Source organism: Ascidia mentula, chromosome 3 (genome assembly GCF_947561715.1).
Source record: "Ascidia mentula chromosome 3, kaAscMent1.1, whole genome shotgun sequence".
In the NCBI taxonomy this organism is placed as follows: Eukaryota; Metazoa; Chordata; class Ascidiacea; order Phlebobranchia; family Ascidiidae; genus Ascidia; species Ascidia mentula.
In genome coordinates, this window is record NC_138568.1 from 7384331 (window position 1) to 7409887 (window position 25557).

General features: G+C 40.2%; 1 protein-coding gene across 1 annotated transcript; it reads right to left on the reverse strand.

The window, feature by feature from the left end:
• Nucleotides 1-7165: 7165 nt before the first annotated feature.
• On the reverse strand, nt 7166-9265 carry LOC145895481 (uncharacterized). Its single transcript, XM_082984288.1, has one exon. It carries the CDS (start codon nt 9263-9265, stop codon nt 7166-7168), a length of 2100 nt encoding a protein of 699 aa, XP_082840414.1.
• Nucleotides 9266-25557: the final 16292 nt, after the last annotated feature.

Sequence of the window (25557 nt, forward strand, 5' to 3'; positions counted from 1 at the left end):
TGCTGCTGACGAATGAAGAATCCAATGTGGTGGCTGTAGCATTTTCTACAACTACAATGTTTCACGCATCTGTACCAGCAGTAACGATATTCATCGATACAGAGTTTGTTTTAGAAGAACTTTTTAATATTCAAACATAATTAGCATTAAAAACTATGCATTTCCATCAACAGTGTGATAGCAAATCGGATTCTCGTCAAGTATCACAATGATTAGCTTGTATTAAATTCGTGCATTGCATCGACAACAGATACCAACGTAAGCACACGAGCATGTGAAAGCATTTAGATGAGAACTATTAACAAGGAAACTTTGTGAAATTAAATTAAATTCATGCCTGAAATACACGTTTGTATTAAATTGTCATCGTATTATGAATTGGGGATAAATTTAATGCAGGCTTCTTGCCCGTCAGTGGATCAACGAAGTCTGTGAATTTGACCTCTCTTAAAACAGAGAAGCCTCCTATTCCTAACATCATCTTGTGGCTGAACAGAGATGTTGATATAGCAACCAAATACTCGCAAGTCGCCTTTCTCGCTTCATACTCCGACAACTTGGCAACTTGAAACCGTCTCAACAGGTTAAAACCAGCGTAATCCGGATGCGTGGTGGTCATACCGAGTTCCATGTACCTAATGGTGTCAAGCACTTCAAACAAATCGCCTTCTAGATTTTCAAAGCATCTACTCATAATTTTATATCGTCTCGAACTGTTGTTGTCGTCCCATTGTGCTTGACAGTGCTTGCAGTCAAAAATTCCATTTAGGCTAATGCTCAAAAATTTCTGAGATTCTCTTTGGAATATTCCAAACGAAAATATATTAGTTTCTGGAAGTTTTATCACATAACACACATACAATACACGTTTAATATAACATGTACGCCATCACAATATGCACGTCATATGTAACATATCTTGGTTTTGCTTTCATTTGTGAAAAAATCATAAATATGGACTGATCATTCATCGAAATCGTTCAACAAGTCACATTCTATAAACTGCTATATGTTTGATCAACTGAAAGAAGTTTCTATCAAAAACGTTTTGACCATTTCAAGTATTTCAAATAATATCGTAGATAAAGTTTAAAAACTAGTAATGTCCTGCGCGTTTGTAGTAGACCTTTCCATTTGTGTGAATGGGAGACAACGCCAAATCAGGCTTCTGTCCTGTCAAAGGATCCACGTAATCGGCGTATTTAACCTCTCTCAGCACTTTGTACGTCCCATTTCGTTCAATACGTTTTTGGGAATACAGCGAGGTTGAAACAATAACTATGTATTCACAACCAGCACTTCTCGCCAATTCTTCTTGTTGTTCAAACTTTCTGAAAAACTCCCACAGCCTCAAACCGGTGTATAGTGGATTCGTGGCAGCCATTCCTTGCATCAGAAACTTTCTAGTTTTCAGGGTTTCGAATAAATTCCCTTCCAAATAACGCATAAATCTAAGAAACCTCGAAAGGTTTGTAGTGCTGTGTTCCAGCATGATATGGCTGTCAGTTGGTTTACGATTTGTCGCATTGTTTTCGTGAATGCTGTTTAAAGTAATAGCTACTAATTGTTTGCTGGTTTTGTGAAATATTCCGTATGAAATACTTTCCTTTAGTTTGTTGGTGGCCCGAAGTTGATCTCTTTCGCCAATATCTTCTCTCGACAATCTAAAAATGCCCCGCAATGGAGCCCTCATGGTGTAAAACTTTTCAATAAACTCCAACACTTGCGGGAGGTCTTCTTCGGTGAGAAGCCTGTTTTCGATTTCAACCAGTTTTGCTCTACCCCCATCCGAGTCCCCAAACTTGGCTAAGTCAGAATTTTTATGTTCCATCTTATTTAACAACACACAAAAAGTATGGATGGCCTACGTTTCTGCGCTTACACGTAAAAGGTATAAGTTTGCATAAGAAAAATACACAAATGTATAAGTTCACTCTTTATCATATGGCTGCTTATTCTGGAATTACCAGCAAAGATGGTACGATTTTTTTTCTGAAAAGTAACACGACGCGTTGTTTCAGGAAGCTGTTTTGACGTTTCCTTCAATTTTGGTTGCCTGCTGACGAATGAAGAATCCAGTCTGGTGGCTTGGGCATTTTCTACGACTACAATGTTTTACGCATCTGTACCAGGAGTAACGATTTGTTTGAAACAAACAGAGTTTGTTTGAAACAAACTTCGCATTGAAAACTACACATTTCCATCAACACTCTGTTGGCAAATTGGGGAGTACCTTCAATCGTTAAGAACCACAGTGCTAGCTTGTAACAAATTCGTGCATTGCATCGACAGCAAATCTCAACTTTGCAAAAAGCATATCGCGTAATTCGTAATCATGCGTGAACGTAAAAACAGTAAAAGGAGAATCATTAACAAGGAAACTTTGCAGTGCTACTGTTGGCATGGACATTGTAAATTTAAAACAACTGTCCTTCTGGAACACAAGTTATAAGATTTTTTTGCAACCGACTTTTCGTCCACCGTTCGGCGAGACTTTTTCGTGGAGGTCAGCATGTTATAAACTCACTGATATTTGCGTCTGATATAAGGGACTTTACAATAGCAGATAATGAATGTATGGTGCCTTTTGACGTCGTATCCGTGTTCACCAATGTCCCAGCAATATATGAAGCTGTTGTCACCGTTATGGCACGCTTACAGGGAGACAGTGACCTTGAACAGCGCACGCCTTCCAACCTTCCCTTTGGTGAGTTACTGCTAATATTGTAAAGTGGAAATATTGATGTCACATCTGCAATCAGCAATCGCAACATTCGTATCATACAAATCAAATTAAATCATGTTTATTTTGCAAAAGCAACTACGCGTAAGAACAACATACAAAGAAATAAAATAGCATGGCCACCGATGAAACCATAAAGGTTATCGAGTCAGGCACCCATGTAAAGATGGTTTCTTCACGGAGAATCACCGTCTGCCGTAGGATCGCAGCCAGTGGCACTGGGAGGTGATGGGTTGCGACAGGTTACATGTGGCGAAAGGTGGCCACCCGGCCGTGCTGGCCAAAGCATTATACATGAAACATTTTTGGATTTTGCTTCCAGTTGTGGCAAAATAAAATGATGCTGGGAATACAGCTGTTTATGCGATTGTTTCTAATGTCAAAATCACATGCAATACGAACCACGAGCCCATAAGTCATATAACAGATTTGCTTTAGCGTTCATCAGAAAATTTTAACACTGTGTTGGACTGAAAAGCATATTATGTATTTCAATGCGAAAGATATTGTGGAAGAAACTGTCAAACACAAGACTATGTTTTATTAAAACGAAGTTAGTCAATGAAAGCTCAATGTACATGGCATAAATAAAAAAGGGTTGCACTGCATAGGGAAGCTATAAATTATTTACTGGATCAAATTTCAACAACATTGTTTCTGGTCAAGCAGTTTTGTTTATGCTACAGAACGGAATCGAATGGTGTGCGCTTGTAATACACGGTTGCACGTGTGTGAACAGGCGACAAAGCCAAATCAGGCTTATTTCCTGTCAGAGGATCTACATAGTCCGCATAATTCACTTCTTTAAGAACTGAAAATGTTCCATTCTTTTCAATAGACCTCCTCACAAAATCTGACACGGCCACAGTAACGATGTATGGGCAGTTTGCTTTTCGGGCCGCTTCTTCCTCCAAACCCCAAAAGTTGAAAGCACTCCAAAGTCCTAAACCACCATATTGTGGATCAGTGGCACCGAGATGTTGCATTAAGACCCTGTTGGTTTTCAGTTTTTCGAACAAGTCGCCCTCCATGTGGTGAATAAATCTACGAAAGGGATCCAATTTAGAAGAGCCACAGCCAAGTTTCTTCTTCGTCGGTGTTACCTTGGGCGAATTTCGGTCATGTACACTGTGCATAAGCATTGTGACTAGTTTTTTGGTTGCTTTGTGGAAAAGACCAAACGAGGCGTTGTCTTTTACCTTAAACTCGGCATGAACTTTGCAGTGATCGCCTATATCTTCCGTTTTCAGTTTAAAAATGTTATGCAATGGAAGTCGTTTCGTGTAAAACGCATCAATGAAGTGAGTAATTTGCGGAAGGTCTCTTGTGGTTAGAAGTCTACATTCCATGTTCTGGACTAATTTTGCTTTCTTTTTTTTCAAATCGTCAGATGCATTTGTTTGCAAGCTAAACCTTCTGATTAACCAGGAGTTCCTATTGATCAGGCGGCCCACATCAGATAGACGATTAGGCATAATTTTGGGTCACTGTTTGTATCTGCAATGGCAATCATCAATACGAGTTATTCTTTACATAAAATAGCAAAAAGTGTTTGGGGGCCATGGTTTTTCTTGGGCACAAGTCACGCTCGCAAAAAGGCATGCAACCGGTTACAAGATATATTTGTTTTTATGGCAACATTTTGATGTTAGCTTGCGTCGGCTTGTATCTGCTGGTGGCCTGCCTTTTCGCACTTTAGCTGCATCAATCCTATGCCAGAAAAATGATAATTAAATAAAAATAAATCCTCGCCAACATCTAAAAATTTCAATCACTAACATGAGCTGCAACGTGGCTACTGCGATTTGCCACGCCATACATGTCTTATAAACTGATAAGCTGTGCCTTTTTTTAAAACGTATGCTTGTAACTATATTACTTCACAAAAGGTGTACAAAAAACTTTTCCTTATAACAACTCTTTAAGTGTAAAAAGCATAATTAGAAACACCGCAATTCCACGAACTCTGCCTGAACAACTGAAAGTCAAGCTTGAACGCCGTTGCCAAACCACAAATACCACAAGTACCTTTGTAAAGGAATGAATCGTGTGAATGTGGGTTTGTGGTTTTTTGTGGAGCTTTGCAAGAAATGTAACCCATGTCGAGTCTCGGAAAACAGACCGCAAAAAAACAAACAGACCGCGAATTTTTTCGATATTATCTTCTAACCAAATTTTAAAAATTAGATTTTGCTATAAAATGTATATTGAAAATACAACTTATTGCGTATTCTAATTGTTTTGTTTTGAAATATGTGATTTGTGTTTACATCAAGGAACATACAAATTTGAGTGGGTACAATTCCAAATCAACTCGAGCAACAGCTCGTTGAAAAAAATTTATTGGTCCAAAATTTGAAACCAAGCGACATCACCTTCCTGCAATTTATCCTTGGTCTTTTCTCGACTTAGGTACATTAAATCGGAAGACATCATTTGCGGAAAACGGATTGGAAAGTCGTTCTCTCTCCAAGAAACAGACGTAGGGCTTTGGTAACATTATATGATGACGAACTAAAGACCGTGTTGGGTTAAACCGCAAAAACCAAGAGTAACTTTAAAAAGGATCTAAGTCTGACACTGTTGGTTTGTGTTTTTTTTGTGGAGCATTGCCAATACGTCCTTAGAATTCAAGTTCCAAGAACCGGTGTTTTAAAAGATTTGGGTACTTTCTCGTAAATGAAGCCTCATTTGCCGTATGGTGGCGCTTCAAGTACGCATATATTAGATCAATGCATCGTATGCGACCAAAACAAACTGATTCCAAGATCGCGTGAGTAGAAAGGGACCAACCTTATTGACATTGTCTTAGAAATGTATCGGCTGATCGACATTGGATATATTTTACAGACATATGTTTGTCTCTTATGTTCATATATTTCAACATGAACCTTATAGTCAGTTTTCTAAAAATGAATTGAGGCCAGGACTCCAGCTGTTCATGCGATAGTTTCTAATGTCAAAATCACATACAAATCAAACATAGTGTCCATTAAAAATAAGAATTGTTTCTCCTGACACTTAAGTATACGAAAGTGTTTATTGTAACCCACGTTTTGTCCACTATCCGACGAGACTTCTTCAGAGTTATGTAGCAACGATAATGCATCAACCCAATGAAAACGCAAGAAAAACGTAAGAAAAAGGAATCGATAACAATGGAACCACTGGTATCGTCTCGTGACTAGGTGTGTAACGGGGCGTAACAATTACAGTGTTTTGCGCTTGATGCAGTATCGTTGCTACATAAGCCTGACACAAGACTATGCTTTATTAAAACGAAGCTAGTCAACGAAAGCGCAATGTACATGGCATATACATACATTTTGCACTGCATAGGGAAAAGCTATAAATTATCTATTGGAGAGATATTTCAAAACTTGCGTACAAAATACTTGGAGTTAATTACTCTACAGCTCTCATTGATTATTATGGCTCTTTTGCGCATATATTATGATTTGGGTGAAAGCCGAGCCTATAGCGGTATTGGATCCCAAACAGTTGTTTTGGCCATAGTGCGCTACACGTGGTTCGTCTATGTTGATTGGTACCCAACATATCGACGATTGACCGAAAGTTACCACAAAGTGGAAATCTGTGTGCCTGCTAGTCGACCAGCTAGCACAGAGCCACTTTAACAGCTGCACTGATGAGACCTTACAGGTCGAAACAGTGCGTGTATACACCCTGTCTGCAGCTCTCATTGATTATTATGGCTCTTTTGCGCATTTAATTACTTTGAATATGAAAGCCAAAGCTATTATGCTGTTAATCAAGTTAAGTAGACGTTTCGAACACGAACTGCATTCATCATCAGTACTGTAACGTGCTTTTTTTCTGCGGATCGGCGGCGCTACCCAAACGCGTCCCATCCAATCTTCTAGGTAGCCGAGCCCGCGAAACACAACAGACACTTGTATTCGATACAGGAACGACCGGCACAACAACGCGCCAGAAATGGAACGGTTTCTAGTTAAAAAAACACAATTGTACATTCAATATATAGACAAATTCACACTATGGCAAATTCAATCGCACTTACCGAACTGTTTTGCGACCGATCTTATTCCGTAAATTATCAGTAGTGACAACACATCTTTCAGTTGCATTAGTAATCCAGTAAACTTTTCAATTGTTGCAAAGCAGTCAACAAACTATTTCGCGTTTTGCAACTAAAACCTTATTCAAATAGAATCAGTATTAACATATGTACCACAATAACTGGCAACACAACTAGCAATGAAAAACATAACCATGCGGTCTGCACGCGCACGTCTACTGCGCAGCCTTTGTCACATAATAACGAGAGTTGTGCCAAACATAGAAAACATAACGTGAAAGAATTGACGAAATTGGGTTTGGGAATCTACATCCTCCCCCCGAAAATTGGGCATTGTACCAATTTTACATCGACACAAAGATTCAAAACTCAGTCTCATTCTCCTGCGCGGGGATCACCACGCAGAGCTTAGTGATGGGTCTCCTGAGGAAACCGCCAGCCGTCTTCACTGCAACGCTCCTCACCACCTGGTGTTTATCATGGAATAGTTCGGTGACTTTTCCAAGAGGCCATCGACATCGTGGAGCAGAATCATCGACGAGTAGCACAACATCACCTTTGGAAAAATTACTTCTAGTGTGCCATTTTTGTCTGGAGATGATTGTCCGGGGGTACTCCCTCAGCCATCGTTGCCAAAACTCATTGGCAACATGCTGAACCAGGCGGTATCGGCGTCTGGCGTAGCAATCGCTCGGGTTGGTCATCGTCGGCGGCAATCCCACCGATGGGTTAATTCTTAATAGGTGGTTTGGCGTCAAGGGCATGTCTTCACCAACTTCCAGGGAAACTTCAGTTAGAGGTCGTGAATTTATGATGTTCCCCACCTCCAACAGCAACGTGTGTAGGGCGTCATCGTCTGGTTTTCCCTCAGGATAAATCGCCATCATAATTCTTCGGACGGTTCTGATCATCCGTTCCCACACTCCACCCATGTGGCTTGCTCCTGGTGGGTTGAACGACCACTTCACCTTCCGCTGGCGCAAGTAGTCACAGATCTGATTTTGGTTCCATTTTTCCACGTCTTCCTTCATAACGCGGTTAGCACCGACGAAATTGGTTCCGTTATCCGAGTAAATGTGTGATATTGGACCACGTCGTGCAAGAAATCGCCTCAGGACATTCAAAAAGGCGTCTGTAGTTACGTCGGCAGCAACTTCTAAATGAACAGCACGTGTCGTTATACACGTAAACAGACATCCGATGGATGAGTCAGTCCAAAACAGACAAGGACAGTCTTCTAGATCAAGTTCCTCCTTCACTGTTCGTGACATTTTTACTGCATCAAAAGCAGCCTCCAGTTCCAGTCGTGGTATGGTTTGCCTTCCTGAACCGGAAAGCAGTGTTTTGCCCATCACCAGAGAGCACGTAACGTTCGAGTGGTCATCTACTGACCTCAGGTAACAAGCACAACCTCGTGCTTCTGACGAAGCGTCAGCAAAAACATGTAACTGTACTTTGGACGCATTGGTGGTCATTCGATAAAAACGAGGTATTCTTACCTCACAAAGGTCACAGAGGCTTTCTCGCCATTTTCGCCACCTGGCTTGATCCGTGGTCGGCACGACATCGTCCCATCCAATCTTCTGTTGACACACGTCCCTGTAGATCAATCTGGCTTCTAGGACCACGGGTGCAACGAGTCCAAGGGGGTCAAACAGGGAGTTTGTCACGGAGAGCATTCCACGTCGCGTAATCGGTTTGTCCGGCAGGACGACATTAAATCCAAACTCGTCCTCCGGCAGACGCCAGCTGATTCCCAGAACACGTTCCTGTACCTCTCCGCCAAGCGGAATGTTCTGGATTAATTTGGACCTTTCTCCGTTAGGAACAGAGTTCATTACAGCATCACTCGATGACAACCATTTTGTCAGCCTGAAACCTCCCATGGACAGTAGACTTCTCAAATTTTCCATCATTTTAATTCCCATTGTATCTGTGGGGATTGATAATAAACAATCGTCCACATAAAAGTTTTTTCTCACAACCTCGGCAACACGAGGATCAAAAAACTTCCCAAATTCACGTGCGGTTTCACGTAGGCAGAATGTGGCGCAGCTTGGGGACGACTTCGCGCCAAATAAATGAACAGTCATTCGGTGAGGCACAGGATCCTTCAGTGTGTCGCCTCCTGGCCACCACAAGAATCTGAAGACGTCACGATCCTGCTGCGTGACGCGTACTTGATAGAACATGGCTTCTGTGTCCGCAACCAAAGCCACGGCTTCTTTGCGGAATCTCAGAAGCACTCCAACTAACGAGTTCATTAAGTCTGGTCCTTTCATCAAGTGATCGTTGATAGAGTTACCGTCGCACTTTGCGGCACAGTCAAAAACGATTCGAAGCTTATCCGGCTTCTTTGGGTTTACCACGGGGTGGTGAGGAAGGTACCACTTCCGACCATCAGTACTAATTTCTTCTTCTGGTACCCGTTCGGCATAACCCTTTTCCAAAAGGATTTGCATCTGCTGAACATACTTTTGACTTAAACTTGCATCACGTGACAAACGCTTCCTAAGACCAGACAGTCGTTTCTGTGCCAATTTCAAAGTGTTGGGAAGAACATCTGCCGAATTTCGCCACAACAGCGGTAACTGTTAATGTCCATCTTTGTGTTCCACTTGCTTGGTCATGATGTCATATGCAATGACGTCTTCTGCTGAAAACTTCAATCCAAACTCCATTGCTTCCCTGTTGCTCCGGAGCAACTGGAGGAAGGATTCGGTATCCCCCAAATCACCACTTCGCATTGGGTAAGTTTCACCATCATCGGTCACGATGACGTCATCGATGTTATTAAAGGAATTAAAACGTTCAATTCCTTGCAACAGAAAACTACAGCCCCTGGAGGTTTTCTGTGGAGCATAACCTCTTAGCAACCAACCTAGAGGCGTTTTGACAGCGTCCGGGTACTCCGGATCAGGAGAGAACCGACTCTCCAAACATCGATGAACTAAGTAGTTGTCTGTACCAATAAGTAATGTGACAGACCCACCTTTGATTTGCGGTAAATGTACTCCCTTCAGATGCTTGGGACGAACAGGTGTTCCAAACTTTGGGACATGCTCAGGCGGAACAGGGATTTCGTCAAGTAGCGTCACTTCCGGTAAATTGAACTCCTCTCCTCCCATCAAGGGCAGTACTGACATGGAGATTTTCACGGTGTTCAGCTCATTTGCACCGTTGATCGACCCGAGCTGCATACGAACGGGTTCGCCTTCTACCTCAACATCCAACATGTTGATCAGCCGTTTCTCACAGAAGGTTTTGTCCGAACCAGTGTCCAGCAGAGCATATGTTTCAATTTCCTTGTCCCCGACGCGGACTCGAACAGGAACAATGTCTAACCAAGCGGACAATGAGTTGCTACCATGACAGCCCACGGTATTCAAGCACATACCCTGCGTCAAAGACGCCGAGTCATTTCCATTTTTGTCCTCCGAAGATGCGTCCGTTGGTCGAGGTCTCGCCGGATTGTGCAGTAGCACATGATGGTATGCACTTCCACAACCTTCCTCATCGCAAACCGTCTTACTGCTACAATCGACAACCTTGTGTCCCACTTCAAGACACCGGAAACACAAACCTTTCGCTCGCACAAATTGTCGTCGCTCACGATGCGATTTTCGTTTAAACGCATAGCAGACGACGAGGTCATGCGGCTTTGCACAACAAGGACACGGTTTCTTTCGTTGTGTAGACTGTTGTTCGTTCTGCACCGATTTCTGTGCACCAGTAGAAGAAATGGCGTTGTATGACGTCGCCTTTTGTCGCTTGATACCTTGATTCTTTTCGGGGTCTGAAAGAAAGAGACCTTTCCCATATATCGAGTTGGCTTTCTCACTCTGCTTTACAACAAAATTTGCAAAATCCACGAAACGCGCAACTCTACCCGTTTCCCTTTGCAATGCAACAGATGTAGAAACCCATTTATATTGCATCTCCACAGGTAGCTTGCTGGCAATAGCAACAATAAAACCGACGGAATCAACAGTAGACATACCAGTGATTTCCTCCAATGATACGCAGCATCTCTTAAGGTGGACGGCCAACTTTTCCAAACCGTCGGGGTCGTTTCGTCCAATCTTCGGACTTTCTTGCAACTTCCTTTCGCAGCAACGAGCGATGATATGTGGTTGACCATAGCGTTCGTACAATTCTTTCCAAGCAAGTTCGTAGCTGACTGCAGGGTTTGAGGATGACGTATGGTGCTTCAGCTTTTCATTGACACTCGGCGTGCAATTTTGCAGCAAGTATGTAAGTCTTAAATCATCACAGTATAATCTGCTAGCAATATGAATTTTGTACCGATTTGCAAATGACCAATAGTCCATAGGGTCGCCATCAAACTTTGTTATTTGTGGTTTTGGCAGAAAACGTTCACCAACCTCCGTATAATGAGGTCTAAACTGTGTCGTAGAGGTATGTCTGTTATGTGGCGAGTAAATATTATCACGTGGTACCTTTTGGCGACTAGGGTGTTCGAATTCCTTGAACTTTATTTCATTTGGTTTAGGATCTTCGATCACTAATTCTTCAGGATTCTTGGGACACACTGTGTCTTTCCGGAGTTCGTATTTTAACGAACAAACACTCCCAACTTCTTCCCATGCGTAGATTCGCGATCAGCGATTTCAGCCTCCAATTTTCTTTCTTCTTTTCTTTCTTCCATTCTTTCTTCATCTTGCTTGCGAGCTAATCAAGCAAGGTTTAGCTTCACACGATTTTCCTTTAACTTAATACTGTATGTCGAGCTCCTAGAAGATCTTACGCTCCCAGTGTGAATAGTGGATTCACATCGTTTCGACATTCTACTTGCGGGCGGTGAACGGCTACCAGCTTCCGAGACAGGCACCGGTGTTAAAATGTCTCGCAGCCACTGCCTGACGCGAGTGTCAAATTCATTCTTGCCTCGAACACAATCCCAGCAGAGCACTGAGCTGCATAACAGCTTTGGCTTTCATATTCAAAATATTTCAAAACCAGTTATAAATACTGTTTCTAGTCGAGCAGTTTTGTTTATGCTATAGACCGAAAACGAATGGCGTGCGCTTGTAATACACTGTGGGACGTGTGTGGACAGGCGAAAAAGTCAAATCAGGATTCTGTCCGGCCAGAGGTTCTACATAGTCCGCATAATTCACTTCTTTAAGAACTGAAAATGTTCCGTTTCTTTCAATTAACCTCAAAAAATCCGACACGGCCACAGTAACGATGTATGGGCAGTCTGTTTTTCGGGCCGCTTCTTCATTCAAACCCCAAAAGTTGAAAGCACTCCAAAGTCCTAAACCACCATATTGTGGATCAGTGGCACCGAGATGTTGCATTAAGACCCTGTTGGTTTTCAGTTATCGAACAAGTCCCCCTCCATGTGGTGAATGAATCTACGAAAGGGGTCTAATTTAGAAAGCCACAGCCAAATTTCTTTTTCTTCGGTGTTACTTTGGGCGAATTTCGGTCATGTACACTGTACATAAGCATTGTGACTATAGTTGCTTGGTTGCTTTGCGGAAAAGACCAAAGGAAGCGTTGTCTTTTACCTTAAAACTCGGCATGAACTTTGCAGTGATTGCAGATATCTTCCGCTTTTAGTTTAAAAATGTTATGCAATGGAGTTCGTTTCGTGAAAAGAGGCATCAATGAAGTGAGTAATTTGCGGAAGGTCATTTGTAGTCAAAAGTCCGTGTCCTCAACTAATAATGCTTTCTTTTTTTCAAAATCGTCATATGCATTTGTTTCCAAACTAAACCTTCCGATTTACCAGGAGGTCCTAGTGATAAGGCAATCCACGTCAGATCGACGAAGCATAGATTTGGATCAATGTTTGAATCTGCAATGGCAAACATCAGTGCGAGTTATTCTTTCAAAAATAGCAAAAGTTTTCATTATTGTAATTCGGAAATTCGGAATCTTAAAAAAAATAACCTTTTTATGAAAACAACACTTAAAGTGTAAAAAGCAGAACCAGCGAACTCTGCTTGAACAACTGACAATCAAGCTTGAACGCCGTTGCCAAACCACATATACCACAGGTAGCTTTGTAAAGTAATCAAGCGTGACAATGTCGGTTTGTGGGTTTTTGTGGAGGCTTGCTCAGAAATATAACCCATGTCGAGTCTCGAGAAACAGACCGCAAAAAAAAATTCGGAAAAAATGCGTTTTTTTGGTATTATCTTGTAACCAAATTAAAAAATAAAATTTTCTTATGAAATATATATTGAACATACAACTTATTGCGTATTCCATTTGTTTTGTTTTAAAGTATGTAACTGTTAATATAACATAAAAATACGTGTTTACATCAAAGGACATGCAAATTTGAGTGGGGACATTTCCAAATCAACTCGAGCAACAGCTCGTTGAAAAAAATTATTGGTCCCAAATTTGAAACCAAGCGACATCACTTTCCTGCAATTCATCATTGTTCGTTCTTTTTGGACTAAAATCAAATCGGGAGACATCATTTGCGGAAACTGGATTGGAAAGTCGTTCTCCCTCCAAGAAAACGACGTAGGGCTTTGGTAACATTATATGATGACGAACTAAAGACCGTGTTGGGTTAAACCGCAAAAACCAAGAGTAACTTCAAAGGGGATCTAAGTCTGACACTGTTGGATTGTGTGTTTTTGTGGAGTATTGCCAATAAGCCCTTAGAAATGGATTTCCAAGAACCGCGTTGTCAAACAATGTGGGCACTTTCTCGTAAATGAATTGCCCTTTGGTGGCGCACCAAGTACGTATATATTAGATTAATGTATCACATGCGACCAACAAGAACTGATTCCAAGATCGCGTGAGTAGCAGGGGACCACCCTTATTGACATTGTCTTAGAGACGTGCCGCTTGATCGACATTGAATATATTTTACAGACATATGTTTGTCTCTTATGTTCACATATTTCAATATAAATTTTATTGTCGGTTTTAGAAAAATAAAATGATGCCAGGACTCCAGCTGTACCTGGGACAGTTTCTAATGTCAGAATCACATACAAATCGAACATAGTTTCCATTAATTAAGAAGAATTGTTTCTCCTGACACCTAAGTTACGAAAGTGTTTATTGTAACGTTTTGTCCAACCCCAAGGAGACTTCTTCAGGGTTATGTAGCAACGATAATGCATCGACACAATGAAAACGCAAGAAAAACGTAAGAAAAATGAATCGATAACAATGGCACCGCTGGTATCATCATGTGACTACGTGTGTAACGGGGCGTAACAACAAGTTGTTTTAACTTGTATTAGAGTTTTTGCGCTTGATGCATTATCATTTATTACTCTGCTCTTTTGGCACAATAAAAACGTAATTTATTAAGCGACGTTCCTTAAGGTAATGGTACTATGGTATAGCACACAACCAACACCAAGAAAACATACCAACACGAAAATATACGTGTATTTCCCGAGAACAGTGCGTGTATTTCCTGTTGCTTCATAATAACTTGCTGTAATTGTTGTTTCCCGCCCCTTTTCATATCATCACGTGATTTCACAAGCGGTGATAGCATTATTTCTTCCTTGACAAAATTTTCCATTCTTTTCAATAGACCGCCTCAAAAAATCCGACACGGCCACAGTAACGATGTATGGGCAGTCTGCCTTTCGAGCCGCTTCTTCCTCCAAACCCCCAAAATTGAAAGCACTCCAAAGTCCTAAACCATTATATTGTGGATCAGTGGTAACCAGATTTTGCATCAGGATCTTGTTGGTTTTCAGTTTTTTGAACAAGTCGCCCTCCATGTGGTGAATGAATCTACGAAAGGGGTCTAATTTAGAAAGCCACAGCCAAATTTCTTTTTCTTCGGTGTTACTTTGGGCGAATTTCGGTCATGTACACTGTACATAAGCATTGTGACTAGTTGCTTGGTTGCTTTGCGGAAAAGACCAAACGAAGCGTTGTCTTTTACCTTAAACTCGGCATGAACTTTGCAGTGATCGCAAATATCTTCCGTTTTCAGTTTAAAAATTCTATGCAATGGAAGTCGTTTCGTGTAAAACGCATCAATGAAGTGAATAATTTGCGGAAGGTCGTTTGTAGTCAAGGTCCGTGTCCTGAACTAATTTTAATTTCTTTTTTTCAAATCGTCAGATGCATTTGTTTTCAAGCTAAACCTTGTGAGTACCAAGAGATCCAATCGATAAGGCAGCCAACACCAAATAGACGACGAAGCATAGTTTTTGATCACTGTTTGAATTCTCAGTGGCAAATTCCACAAACACTATCTATTATTTTCATTAACTGAGGTGAACTATATTGTGGCTACTATTTGCGACTCCGCGCAATTCGTCACTGTGTTATATACTCACAAACTCAACCTTTTTTTAAATGTGTACATGTAACATATTACCTAACTAAAAGGTTTCGTGAACAAAATACTGTCATCAGTAGCGAGAATAACCTATGAATTGGGAAAACCCTGTGGAATAAAGCGTGACAGTCGGTTTGTGGGTTTTGCGGAGACGTGCCTAGAAAATAAAAATACCCGTGACGAGTTCAGAGAAACATATGGGAAAAAATAGCATTGTTTTGTCAGATCAACTGTGTTGTATAACTTCGAAATCAAAAGAGTAACTTCGAATTCCGAACTGTTGGCTTGTGAGTTTTTGTGGAGCTTTGCCAATAAATCCCGATGCGAAATCGAATCGTTAATTTAAAACAATTTTGGCACTATCTTGTAAATAAACACTTACCGAATGAAAAACCAATATTGGACATGTCATCTTATTTTTGCGTGACAATTAACAATTGTACTGAAACCTCCTAGAAAACCGTAATCCTATTTGTTTCACTGGTCAGATTTCTGTGTTATTTGGAAGGGAATCCCTAAATACATATGGTAAGTTAATATTGCAAGGAATAGTTTCTGCACATCCTCAAAACTATGGTTTGGAGGTATAACAGTATTTCAAAAAGTTTGAAATGTGAGAAGAAATTGCCAGAAATGATGGTTGTGAATACATAGTTATCGTTGCCGTCTCGATATATTCCCACAAACGTATTGAACGAAATGGTACGTACACAGTGCAAATGAGGGTACATACGTCGATTAATTAGATGAACTAACAGGACAAAAGCCTGGTGTGAGGTTGTTTCGCACTCACACCACTTTTGAACTTTCTTTTACCTGTGAAAGTATGTTTTATGATACTTATAACTCCAGTTATGCACTGCTGTAAAGGTTTGTGTTATAGTTGGAACGGTAAAAATTGCTTTGCAGAAAAACCTTTTTTCAGTAATTCTGCATGGTTAGCAATGCGTTGTATCGACCTTGCATACCTAGTCATTCGTTTCATTCCACATCACGGTGCATATGCACTCTTTCCTTTTATTGAAAATCGGCTGGTAAAATAGTTTAATAACCACCGGTGAGTTTTTTTTTATAATTCCTTTGCAGATGACTATCATGGGTCTGCGAAGGTCTTAAATCTGCTTTAGAACATACAAAAATAGGATACGATATTCGTAACATTCGCGATTGTGTGTAGAAGATTTCACAAGCCTGCGATTTATTTGTGTTTCAATGTTTTTTGCGTGGTGAAATAAGATTTTGTAAATTTTACTTATGAGTGTGGCCACGCAAAAGTAGGATGACATGACTATCAATGATTTCATAAATTTGTTGTTTTTCATTAGTTTATCGTCTAGTGTTTATTTACAAGGTAGTGCCCAAATTGTTTCGAAAAAAAAAACGATTCTCGGAACTCCATTTCTGAATACTTATTGCCAGAGCTCCACGAAAACCCACAACTTCGTTACGCCTTATTCTATTACAGATAAACTCGTGGCATTTGTGGTTTCGACGGCAAAGGTGTTTGAAGTAAAGCTTGATTTCCTGTGGTTTAGGCAGAGTTCTTGGAACTAAGCTATTTGTGCTTGCGTTTGCAACATTTCGAAGGTTGTTCTCGCTACTGAGGAAAGTTTTTTTTAGCGAGGCAATATAGTTACAAACCTACGCTTAGTTTTAAAAAAAGTAAAGCTTGTCAATTTATAAGAGAGCAACGCACGACACGAGTCGCAAATCGTAGTAGCCACCGATATAGTTCTCGATACAGGAAATATTAGATTTTGGCTTGTGTGGGGATTTCAAACTTTAAATTTAATTCCGATTGCTTTGGTATGTATTTGATGTAGCCACGGTAGCTAACAAAGTGCGAAATAGCAGTCCACCAGCGGAAACAAGGCGACGCAAGCTGATATGAAAATGTTGCGACTCGCACTGATGATTGCCACTGAAGATTTTCACAGTGATCAAAAACTATGCTTCGACGTCCATCCGATGTAGGCTGCCATATCAGTAGGATCTCTTTGGTAATCAGATGATTTGGCTGCAAACAAATGGATCAAAAGATTCGCATAGATTAAATAGATCATGCGGACAATGTAAACCATTCGACCGGTCACAGCCTGATTTGGCTTTATCGCCTGTTCACACACGTGCAACCGAGTATTACAAACGAATACCATTCGAATCCAGTCTATAGCATTCACACATAAGTGCTTGTCCAAAAACAGTATTTTTAATTGTTTCTGATGTATCGATTCAACAGGTACTTTATATATTTTCCTTAAGCATTGCAAATTGTATATGATATGCCGTGTACATTGCGCTTTCGTTGACAAGTTTTGCTTCAATAAAACAAAGCCCGGTATTTAACAGTTCTTCCATCACATCTTTACCATTGAAATACATGATATGCATTTCAGTCCAACGCAATTGTCACATTTTTTTTTCCAATAAGGGCATAAGCGAATTTCTAGTCATATGATGTTGCATTAAGACCCTGTTGGTTTTCAGTTTTTCGAACAAGTCCCCCTCCATGTGGTGAATGAATCTACGAAAGGGGTCTAATTTAGAAAGCCAAAGCCAAATTTCTTTTTCATGGTGTTACCTTGGGCGAATTTCGGTCATGTACACTGTACATAAGCATTGTGACTATAGTTGCTTGGTTGCTTTGCGGAAAAGACCAAACGAAGTGTTGTCTTTTACCTTAAACTCGGCATGAACTTTGCAGTGATCGCCTATCTCCTCCGTTTTCAGTTTAAAAATGCTAGATTAATGTAGATTAATGTATCACATGCGACCAACAAGAACTGATTCCAAGATCGAGTGAGTATCAGTGGACCACCCTTATTGACATTGTCTTAGAGACGTGCCGCCTGATCGAAATTGGATATATTTTACAGACATATGTTTGTCTCTTATGTTCACATATTTCAATATAAACTTTATTGTCGGTTTTAGAAAAATAAAATGATGCCAGGACTCCAGCTGTACCTGGGACAGTTAACCAGGGACAATGTCAGAATCACATGAACATGAAATATTACTGCGTTATCTGATACGTTGGTAGAGATCCCCTACGTATATGTGAAGGTTGCCTGGCAAGTTGTGCGCTTGCGCACCAGTGTACCTTGGCCACAGTATACCCAGTGAAACTACTGAGCTCCGGTAGATCAGTTGGTAGAGCGTTGGGCCTGGTTAGCCCAGGGTCGTGAGTTCAAACCTCACCGGGAGCTTGATTTTTCAAATCTTGCTCCGACTTGTCAGGAAAAAGTGGCTGATCCAGCTAGGCTGCAATGCCTGGGCTGCCAAGCCTGCAAACCTAGTTTCCATTAATTAAGAAGAATTGTTTCTCCTGACACCTAAGTTACGAAAGTGTTTATTGTAACCAACGTTTTGTCCAACCCCAAGGAGACTTCTTCAGGGTTATGTAGCAACGATAATGCATCGACACAATGAAAACGCAAGAAAAACGTAAGAAAAATGAATCGATAACAATGGCACCGCTGGTATCATCACGTGACTGGGTGTGTAACGGGGCGTAACAACAAGTTGTTTTAACTTTGTTTTTGCGCTTGATGCATTATCATTTATTAGTCTGCTCTTTTGGCACAATAAAAACGTAATTTATTAACCGACGTTCCTTAAGGTAATGGCACTATGGTATAGCACACAACCAACACCAAGAAAACATACCAACACGAAAATATACGTGTATTTCCCGAGAACAGTGTGTGTATTTCCTGTTGCTTTATAATAACTTGCTGCAATTGTTGTTTCCCGCCCCTTTTCATAACATCACGTGATTTCACAAGCAGTGATAGCATTATTTTTTCCTTGACAAAATTTTCCATTCCCTTCAATAGACCGCCTCAAAAAATCCGACACAGCCACAGTAACGATGTATGGGCAGTCTGCCTTTCGAGCCGCTTCTTTCTCCAAACCCAAAAATTGAAAGCACCAAAAAGTCCTATACCACCATATTGTGGATCTGTGGTAACCAGATTTTGCATCAGGATCCTGTTGGTTTTAAGTTTTTCCAACAAGTCGCCCTCCATGCGGTGAATGAATCTACGAAAGGGATCCAATTTCGAAGAACCACAGCCAAATTTCTTTTTCGTCGATGTAACCTTGGGCGAATTTCGGTCATGTACACTGTACATAAGCATTGTGACTATAGTTGCTTGGTTGCTTTGCGGAAAAGACCAAACGAAGTGTTGTCTTTTACCTTAAACCCGGCATGAACTTTGCAGTGATCGCCTATCTCCTCCGTTTTCAGTTTAAAAATGCTATGCAAAGGAAGTCGTTTCGTGTGAAACGCATCAATGAAGTGAGTAATTTGCGGAAGGTCGTTTCTAATCAAAAGTCCGTGTCCTGAACTAATTTTAATTTCTTTTTTTCAAATCGTCAGATGCATTTGTTTTCAAGCTAAACCTTGTAATTACCAAGGGGTCCAATTGATAAGGCAGCCAACACCAAATAGACGACGAAGCATAGTTTTTGATCACTGTTTGAATTCTCAGTGGCAAATTCCACAAACACTATCTATTATTTTCATTAACTGAGGTGAACTATATTGTGTCTACTATTTGCGACTCCGCGCAATTCGTCACTGTGTTATATACTCACAAACTCAACCTTTTTTTAAAATGTGTACTTGTAACGTGTTACCTAACTAAAAGGTTTCGTAAACAAAATACTTTCATCAGTAGCGAGAATAACCTATGAATTGGGAAAACCCTGTGAAATAAAGCGTGACAGTCGGTTTGTGGGTTTCGCGGAGACGTGTTAAGGCCTAGAAAATAGAAATACCCGTGACGAGTTCAGAGAAACATATGGGGAAAAAATAGCATTGTTTTGTCAGATCAACTGTGTTGTATAACTTCGAAATCAAAAGAGTAACTTCGAATTCCGAACTGTGGGCTTGTGAGTTTTTGTGGAGCTTTGCCAATAAATCCCGATGCGAAATCGAATCGTTAATTTAAAACAATTTTGGCACTATCTTGTAAATAAACACTTACCGAATGAAAAACCAATATTGGACATGTCATCTTATTTTTGCGTGACAATTAACAATTGTACTGAAACCTCCTAGAAAACCGTAATCCTATTTGTTTCACTGGTCAGATTTCTGTGTTATTTGGAAGGGAATCCCTAAATACATATGGTAAGTTAATATTGCAAGGAATTGCTTCTGCACATCCTCAAAACTATGGTTTGGAGGTATAACAGTATTTCAAAAAGTTTGAAATGTAAGAAGAAATTGCCAGAAATGATGGTTGTGAATACATAATTATCGTTGCCGTCTCGATATATTCCCACAAACGTATTGAACGAAATGGTACGTACACAGTGCAAATGAGGGTACATACGTCGATTAATTAGATCAACTAACAGGACAAAAGCCTGATGTGAGGTTGTTTCGCACTCACACCACTTTTGAACTTTCTTTTACCTGTGAAAGTATGTTTTATGATACTTATACCTCCAGTTATGCACTGCTGTAAAGGTTTGTGTTATAGTTGGAACGGTAAAAATTGCTTTGCAGAAAAACCTTTTTTCAGTAATTCTGCATGGTTAACAATGCGTTGTATCGACCTTGCATACCTAGTCATTCGTTTCATTCCACATCACGGTGCATATGCACTCTTTCCTTTTATTGAAAATCGGCTGGTAAAATAGTTTAATAACCACCGGTGAGTTTTTTTTTATAATTCCTTTGCAGATGACTATTTTGGTTGTGAATACATAGTTGTCGTTGCCGTCTTGATATATTCCCACAAATGTATTGAACGACATGGGACGTACAAAGTGCAAATGAGGCTACATATGTCGATTACGTGAATCAACTAACAGGACAAAAGCCTGATGTGGGTTTGTTCCCCATTCACACCACTTTTAAACTTTTAATGTGAAATTTTACCTGTGAAAGTATGTTTTATGAAACTTATAACTCCAGTTATGCACTGCTGTAAAAGTATGTGTTATAGTTAGAACGGTAAAAATTGCTTTGTGGGAAAACCTTTTTTCAGTATTTCTGCATGGTTAACAATGCGTTGTATCGACCTTGCATATCTGGCCATTCGTTTCATTCCACATCACGGTGCATATGCACCCTTCCCGTTTATTAAAAAAATCGGCTGGTAAAATAGTTTAATAACCACCGGTGAGTTTGTTATTTTGTAATTCCTTTGCAGAGGACTATCATGGGTCCGCGAAGGTCTTAAATCTGCTTTAGAACATACAAAAACAGGATACGATATTCGTAACATTCGCGACTGTGTGTAGAAGATTTCACGAGCCTCCGGTTTTTTGTGTTTCAATGTTTTTTGCGTGGTGAAATAAGATTTTGTAAATTTTACTTATGAGTGTGGCCACGCAAAAGTAGGATGACATGAATATCAATGATTTCATAAATTTGTTGTTTTTCATTAGTTTATCGTCTAGTGTTTATTTACAAGGTAGTGCCCAAATTGTGTCGAAAAAAAAAACGATTCTCGGAACTCCATTTCTGAGTACTTATTGCCAGAGCTCCACGAAAACCCACAACTTCGTTACGCCTTGTTCTATTACAGATAAACTCGTGGCATTTGTGGTTTCGACGGCAACGGTGTTTGAAGTAAAGCTTGATTTCCTGTGGTTTAGGCAGAGTTCTTGGAACTAAGCTATTTGTGCTTGCGTTTGCAACATTTCGAAGGTTGTTCTCGCTACTGAGGAAAGTTTTTTGCTTGCGAAATTTTTAGCGAGGCAATATAGTTACAAACCTACGCTTAGTTTTAAAAAAAGTAAAGCTTGTCAGTTTATAAGAGAGCAACGCACGACACGAGTCGCAAATCGTAGTAGCCACCGATATAGTTCTCGATACAGGAAATATTAGATTTTGGCTTGTGTGGGGATTTCAAACTTCAAATTTAATTCCGATTGTTTTGGTATGTATTTGATGTAGCCACGGTAGCTAACAAAGTGCGAAATAGCAGTCCACCAGCGGAAACAAGGCGACGCAAGCTGATATGAAAATGTTGCGACTCGCACTGATGATTGCCACTGAAGATTTTCACAGTGATCAAAAACTATGCTTCGACGTCCATCCGATGTAGGCTGCCATATCAGTAGGATCTCTTTGGTAATCAGATGATTTGGCTGCAAACAAATGGATCAAAAGATTCGCATAGATTAAATAGATCATGCGGACAATGTAAACCATTCGACCGGTCACAGCCTGATTTGGCTTTATCGCCTGTTCACACACGTGCAACCGAGTATTACAAACGAATACCATTCGAATCCAGTCTATAGCATTCACACATAAGTGCTTGTCCAAAAACAGTATTTTTAATTGTTTCTGATGTATCGATTCAACAGGTACTTTATATATTTTCCTTAAGCATTGCAAATTGTATATGATATGCCGTGTACATTGCGCTTTCGTTGACAAGTTTTGCTTCAATAAAACAAAGCCCGGTATTTAACAGTTCTTCCATCACATCTTTACCATTGAAATACATGATATGCATTTCAGTCCAACGCAATTGTCACATTTTTTTTTCCAATAAGGGCATAAGCGAATTTCTAGTCATATGATGTTGCATTAAGACCCTGTTGGTTTTCAGTTTTTCGAACAAGTCCCCCTCCATGTGGTGAATGAATCTACGAAAGGGGTCTAATTTAGAAAGCCAAAGCCAAATTTCTTTTTCATGGTGTTACCTTGGGCGAATTTCGGTCATGTACACTGTACATAAGCATTGTGACTATAGTTGCTTGGTTGCTTTGCGGAAAAGACCAAACGAAGTGTTGTCTTTTACCTTAAACTCGGCATGAACTTTGCAGTGATCGCCTATCTCCTCCGTTTTCAGTTTAAAAATGCTAGATTAATGTAGATTAATGTATCACATGCGACCAACAAGAACTGATTCCAAGATCGAGTGAGTATCAGTGGACCACCCTTATTGACATTGTCTTAGAGACGTGCCGCCTGATCGAAATTGGATATATTTTACAGACATATGTTTGTCTCTTATGTTCACATATTTCAATATAAACTTTATTGTCGGTTTTAGAAAAATAAAATGATGCCAGGACTCCAGCTGTACCTGGGACAGTTAACCAGGGACAATGTCAGAATCACATACAAATCGAACATAGTTTCCATTAACGCAGTAATATTTCATGCAATGAACATGAAATATTACTGCGTTATCTGATACGTTGGTAGAGATCCCCTACGTATATGTGAAGGTTGCCTGGCAAGTTGTGCGCTTGCGCACCAGTGTACCTTGGCCACAGTATACCCCGTGAAACTACTGAGCTCCTGTAGATCAGTTGGTAGAGCGTTGGGCCTGGTTAGCCCAGGGTCGTGAGTTCAAACCTCACCGGGAGCTTGATTTTTCAAATCTTGCTCCGACTTGTCAGGAAAAAGTGGCTGATCCAGCTAGGCTGCAATGCCTGGGCTGCCAAGCCTGCAAACCTAGTTTCCATTAATTAAGAAGAATTGTTTCTCCTGACACCTAAGTTACGAAAGTGTTTATTGTAACCAACGTTTTGTCCAACCCCAAGGAGACTTCTTCAGGGTTATGTAGCAACGATAATGCATCGACACAATGAAAACGCAAGAAAAACGTAAGAAAAATGAATCGATAACAATGGCACCGCTGGTATCATCACGTGACTGGGTGTGTAACGGGGCGTAACAACAAGTTGTTTTAACTTGTATTAGTGTTTTTGCGCTTGATGCATTATCATTTATTAGTCTGCTCTTTTGGCACAATAAAAACGTAATTTATTAACCGACGTTCCTTAAGGTAATGGCACTATGGTATAGCACACAACCAACACCAAGAAAACATACCAACACGAAAATATACGTGTATTTCCCGAGAACAGTGTGTGTATTTCCTGTTGCTTTATAATAACTTGCTGCAATTGTTGTTTCCCGCCCCTTTTCATAACATCACGTGATTTCACAAGCAGTGATAGCATTATTTTTTCCTTGACAAAATTTTCCATTCCCTTCAATAGACCGCCTCAAAAAATCCGACACAGCCACAGTAACGATGTATGGGCAGTCTGCCTTTCGAGCCGCTTCTTCCTCCAAACCCAAAAATTGAAAGCACCAAAAAGTCCTATACCACCATATTGTGGATCTGTGGTAACCAGATTTTGCATCAGGATCCTGTTGGTTTTAAGTTTTTCCAACAAGTCGCCCTCCATGCGGTGAATGAATCTACGAAAGGGATCCAATTTCGAAGAACCACAGCCAAATTTCTTTTTCGTCGATGTAACCTTGGATGAATTTCGGTCATGTACACTGTACATAAGCATTGTGACTATAGTTGCTTGGTTGCTTTGCGGAAAAGACCAAACGAAGTGTTGTCTTTTACCTTAAACCCGGCATGAACTTTGCAGTGATCGCCTATCTCCTCCGTTTTCAGTTTAAAAATGCTATGCAAAGGAAGTCGTTTCGTGTGAAACGCATCAATGAAGTGAGTAATTTGCGGAAGGTCGTTTCTAATCAAAAGTCCGTGTCCTGAACTAATTTTAATTTCTTTTTTTCAAATCGTCAGATGCATTTGTTTTCAAGCTAAACCTTGTAATTACCAAGGGGTCCAATTGATAAGGCAGCCAACACCAAATAGACGACGAAGCATAGTTTTTGATCACTGTTTGAATTCTCAGTGGCAAATTCCACAAACACTATCTATTATTTTCATTAACTGAGGTGAACTATATTGTGTCTACTATTTGCGACTCCGCGCAATTCGTCACTGTGTTATATACTCACAAACTCAACCTTTTTTTAAAATGTGTACTTGTAACGTGTTACCTAACTAAAAGGTTTCGTAAACAAAATACTTTCATCAGTAGCGAGAATAACCTATGAATTGGGAAAACCCTGTGAAATAAAGCGTGACAGTCGGTTTGTGGGTTTCGCGGAGACGTGTTAAGGCCTAGAAAATAGAAATACCCGTGACGAGTTCAGAGAAACATATGGGGAAAAAATAGCATTGTTTTGTCAGATCAACTGTGTTGTATAACTTCGAAATCAAAAGAGTAACTTCGAATTCCGAACTGTGGGCTTGTGAGTTTTTGTGGAGCTTTGCCAATAAATCCCGATGCGAAATCGAATCGTTAATTTAAAACAATTTTGGCACTATCTTGTAAATAAACACTTACCGAATGAAAAACCAATATTGGACATGTCATCTTATTTTTGCGTGACAATTAACAATTGTACTGAAACCTCCTAGAAAACCGTAATCCTATTTGTTTCACTGGTCAGATTTCTGTGTTATTTGGAAGGGAATCCCTAAATACATATGGTAAGTTAATATTGCAAGGAATTGCTTCTGCACATCCTCAAAACTATGGTTTGGAGGTATAACAGTATTTCAAAAAGTTTGAAATGTAAGAAGAAATTGCCAGAAATGATGGTTGTGAATACATAATTATCGTTGCCGTCTCGATATATTCCCACAA

Excerpts from the sequence above, each read along its gene's own strand:
- LOC145895481 (XM_082984288.1), bottom strand. The coding sequence starts at position 9,265 with ATGCAAATCCTTTTGGAAAAGGGTTATGCCGAACGGGTACCAGAAGAA.